The sequence below is a fragment of the Melampsora larici-populina genome (genome assembly GCF_000204055.1).
Source record: "Melampsora larici-populina 98AG31 unplaced genomic scaffold MELLAscaffold_8, whole genome shotgun sequence".
NCBI classification, from domain to species: Eukaryota; Fungi; Basidiomycota; class Pucciniomycetes; order Pucciniales; family Melampsoraceae; genus Melampsora; species Melampsora laricis-populina.
In genome coordinates this window covers 225,379-229,842 of record NW_006768772.1, presented here as the reverse complement: position 1 = coordinate 229,842, position 4,464 = coordinate 225,379, and the positions used below count along the sequence as shown (strand labels likewise).

The window sequence follows — 4,464 nt, the reverse complement described above, 5'->3', positions numbered from 1 at the left end:
ATGGGAAGACCGTTAGGAACCTTGATAGTTGTTGTCCTCAAAGCTGTACGTCGTCTTTTTGCACTTGCTTCGAAACCACTGATTCTTCCTGCTGATGGCCTTTTACCCTTTCGTATACCACAGCGTAATCTACCCAACAAGCAGCGAATAGGGTATGTGAATTAGTTCTAGTCTGTGTGGCACTCATGCCTCAATACCGACTGTCCACTACCTTTCTCCATCAGGAAACAAGATCCCTATGCAACTTGCACGTACCTTTCACATCGCAAACGCACTAAAACCGATAAAAGGGGAGGCCAGCACCCGGTATGGGATGATGAACTACGCTTCGAAGTTTACGAAAACCTCAAGGATGTCATGCCATCAACCTCTGTTGCTACGACCTCAACTGGCGGTGTCGCGCCTGTTAAATCTTCGGATCCATCCTTGGGAATGGGAGGAAATCCAGGGGTCAAAGAATTAAGGGTAGCTGTATACGCGGACGATCCACGCGACCCGGAACTGATAGGTGAAGGCAAGGTGGAACTTACCGAGACTCTAAAGAAGGGCGAATTCGACGACTGGGTGACCATCACCAACAAAGGCAAATATCAAGGGGAGATTTACCTTGAGATGACGTTTTACTCCGCTGTGAGCATATCTTTCACCAATTTCCTTGCTTGGGAATTCTTAATTTGCTAACTCAACGATCTTTTTCCAAATTCCAACCTCAGAAACCTCCACCTGAAAAGCAACAAAATGCTGGCACACCTGTCCGAGCAGGTGTCTTCGAAGCTGGCTCTCCTGCATCAGGCTTGAAACCGACCCAGACCCCTCAAAATAAATTGGGAACACCGAATGGGAACAGGGCTCGGTCGCCGGCTCCTCACACGCGTATCAAAGTTGATCCTTGGAGCGTTCCACCTTCCTTGCGAGCTGGCCTACCAGCTCGCAAGCCAGATGGTGCACTGGTCAGTACTTTACCTCTCCCAGGACAGCCAGGTCCGATCAATCCGTTGAGTCCGCGCCATAAGTCCTCGGAGGCACTTGGGTCACAACATACAGCTTTACCAGTTCCGCATAATTTTCGTGTACCTTCACGCAATCATTCTTGTGACGAAGCCGCGGAAATGATGAACGCTATGTCAATTTCCGATCAATCTTCCCATTATGATCCGCATCCTCAGCCATCAGGCTTGGCTCCTTCCGTCGAGGCAAACACCGGGCGACCACATCGTCATAGTTTTTCAACCTACTCGACATATGCACCTAATCATTCGCAGTATCCTGGCCATATACCCGGGCCAGGTGTTGAACAAGCAGCTCACAACGTTAACCCCACCCGTCTCCCGAGTCATGATCCCGTCAATCCCGACCCTTACATGACCCATCAAGCCCCTTTTTCTCACAGCTTGGCTCCCAACCCCAGTCGGCGCCCACTCCCCATACCCGTTGTAGACTCAGTCATCCGACCCACTTCTGCATGGGGAGATTACGGCAATCAAACACCTGCGAATAATTTACCTGCAGGTATGCCCCCTCAACATCCAGGGCTGGGGCACGCGTCCTCACATTACTCTCAATCGAACATCGAGTCTTTCCCTACACCATGTTAGTTCACTTTTTTACTATTTGCATGAAAGACAATCTAGCATTCGCGTTATTGACTTGAACGATCTTCTATGGCTTACCGAATTGTAGCATACCCTTCCAATGCAGACGCGCATGAATCCCCTGGTTCGAATTATCAGCCTTCAAGCGCTTCTTATCCATCACATCATTCTTATGCAGATCAACCCCCGAGGCCTCTTCATACATCAACACCATCTCACACTGTACATCCTACGTCGGGATATCCACTCAATCCACTTCGCTTCAGTCTACCGCCGCCACCGCCTGGTCAGACTCCTGTTTCAATCCATGAAGTTTATCAGCCTGCTATCCCAAGACCTCTTCCTCCACCAAGTCCTCTACCTTTCAGGCCGCATACTCCCAGTTATAACCAATCACCGCCCTATCCTCCTACTGATCATTCTCAACCCCCCGTGAGTAATGGGATGGGGTATGATCCTAACATGTATGAATCAGACAAGTTCCAATCCTATCAAGGGTACGGCGCTTTACCGGATCCACCACCACATCAACAGCCACAGCAGTATCCAAACGGAGGAGTCCTGCCGCCTCCACCACGTTTACCGCAACAGCAGCCTTTCTCGGGCTACCAATCTCAACCTGCAGCCCCACTCCCACCACCGCCACCCCATCAACATTATCACAATCATCAAGCATTACCGACACCATCCCAGACACCTGTTCCCTTTCCTCACCAAACCTCGCCGTATCATGATGTTCATAGTCCTTATCGTGCCATGACTCCAGCACCGCCGTTTCCTCATCACCCTTTGCCACCCCCACCTCCACAGCAACATCCCGCTGCGATCGGATATCCTCCTCAACACACGTACCCCATAACACAAGACTATTCGCAACAACACTACCATCAGACTTGATCAAAGCCAGATATCTCGCAATTTGATCCGCAGCTCAGGCTCACCGTGTTTGTGCCAGGTGATTATTACAAAATAAAAGTTAGATAGCGAGTTTCTGTTACGAACTGACTGCAGGCGATGGTACCTTTCAACGTTGCAACTTTGTTTCTTTTTCTTGATAGAATAGACTTCAACTCGGCAGCGAAATAACTAACCTCTAGAAAAGGAAAAGATTATAGATATAGTGTGTGTAAACGAGCCATCATCCCTTGACTCTTAAATGTCACAAACATTCACCAATCTCTTCAAACCTCTTCGTGTATGCATTGATTTCAGAATGATTTTTTTCTATATATGTATATCATTTTTTGCACTGCATTATCTCTGGTAAGCTTTGATCCGTTCACTACTTTTATTATCTACTATTGTAAGCACATAAATCTTTCATATTTTTTTTTCTCAAGTGAAAAACGTTTGGGTCGTACAAAGTTATGTGATCTCTCATGGGGTGAAAAACAAATTGATTGACAACTAGTGACAAAAGACCGATAATGTGCATCACTTAGTTTATTGAAGAAAGGCTTATTACAAGTCCATTTGTGCAATGCCTGATCAAGGTGTGAAATAAATTGCTCTTGGTGCAATTATATATACATTTTCTAACCTAACAAAGTCCCTCTCGGCGACTCCAAGATACTTATGGCCTGTCCACCAAATTTGGCGGATGGCAAGAAGCTTTTGGCTGGGGAGCATCTCAACCCGCCATAACTTCCTACCCTACAAATAAAACGCTTTTTGACCAAAGAAAGGTCCTGTGTGCCTGCTCAACCTACACATACTGGTTCTTTGAAATCTCTCTTGGTTCGAGGAAAGCACTACAGAAAGACTTGGAAAAATGCTTCACCATGTAACATTTCAGCCTGTCTGGTGTGAACTTCTGACAGGTTGGACAGCATTCCCAGAGATCTTGGTTTTTTTGCAAACCTAAGCCTTTCTTTCATTGCTCTGCAATCATTGAATTAAATACACATTTAGATACATGAATTTAGGCAGGTTGAGTGGATGTGTATGACCTTCCTTTGTTCCAAAGGTGTTTTATTTATAGGGTAACAAGTTATAGCGGATTGAGAACTCCCCAGCCAAAGGTTTCTTGCACATGCAGCAGACTTGGTGGATAAGCCATAAGTCCCTCTCTTGTAGGATTGCTCTCCAGGAGGGACTTTGTTAGGTCAGATACATTGTACCACAATTGATACCCAGAATTCCCAAAGCCTAATTTGTATGATAAAGTTATCAAGTCTCATCTCCACTGTTGATGTGCAAAAGAGATGTGTACATTTGTGGTACACAAATGTTGTTCTGGCAGTTTCCAGAACACTGTTTCCAGAATGCCAGAAGTTTTTTTTGATGTGTTCTGGTGTTCTGGTGTTCTGCAACTTTGAATGCCCCGGTTCATTTCAGGGGCTGCAGCGGAAAGTTCATTTTTTTCCAGAACGCCAGAACCCAGCCCAAAGGATTCTGGCGTTCTGGAAAAAACATTCTGAAATTTGCCAGAACAATATTTGTGTACCATAATTGACAGTTTGACAGGTTGTGGCCTATATCTCACGCTCACACCCGGTGCCCTGATGCCACGTGGCGCCACAACTTTGGGCAGGGCAGGGTGTTATGATCCAATGTACGCAGTGAACACTGATGAGGTTCCTATAGCTAACTAACTAGATTGCAGTATGGAGAGAAAAGCTACAAGCGTGGAAGGAACAAAGTACAACTCCCGCTCCGTGCACCTCACTACAAGCATACTCTGGTACTAGCATAACACGGATTATTACATTATCCCCCCTTTAACGCCCAAGTCCCTCTTGCTGCTCTGCGCTCTGTCCCTGGGTCAGCATTTAAAAACCACGTGGGAAAAAGCTTGACCCGCTCTCACTTTCTCCTATGCCTTTTGTGTTTACTTGCTGCGTCGGGAACCTCTTGTGAAAAGCCTTAATCA

General features: G+C 46.4%; 1 protein-coding gene across 1 annotated transcript; it reads left to right on the top strand.

Moving 5' to 3' along the window:
- MELLADRAFT_115723 (uncharacterized protein) lies at positions 1–2,995 on the top strand (the record flags this gene model as incomplete). The annotated part of the gene is made up of 4 exons (XM_007407308.1): positions 1–152; positions 225–630; positions 714–1,509; positions 1,681–2,995. The coding sequence occupies 4 exons, from the start codon at positions 1–3 to the stop codon at positions 2,487–2,489; spliced, it is 2,163 nt and encodes a 720-aa protein (XP_007407370.1).
- Between the last annotated feature and the right edge of the window lie 1,469 nt (positions 2,996–4,464).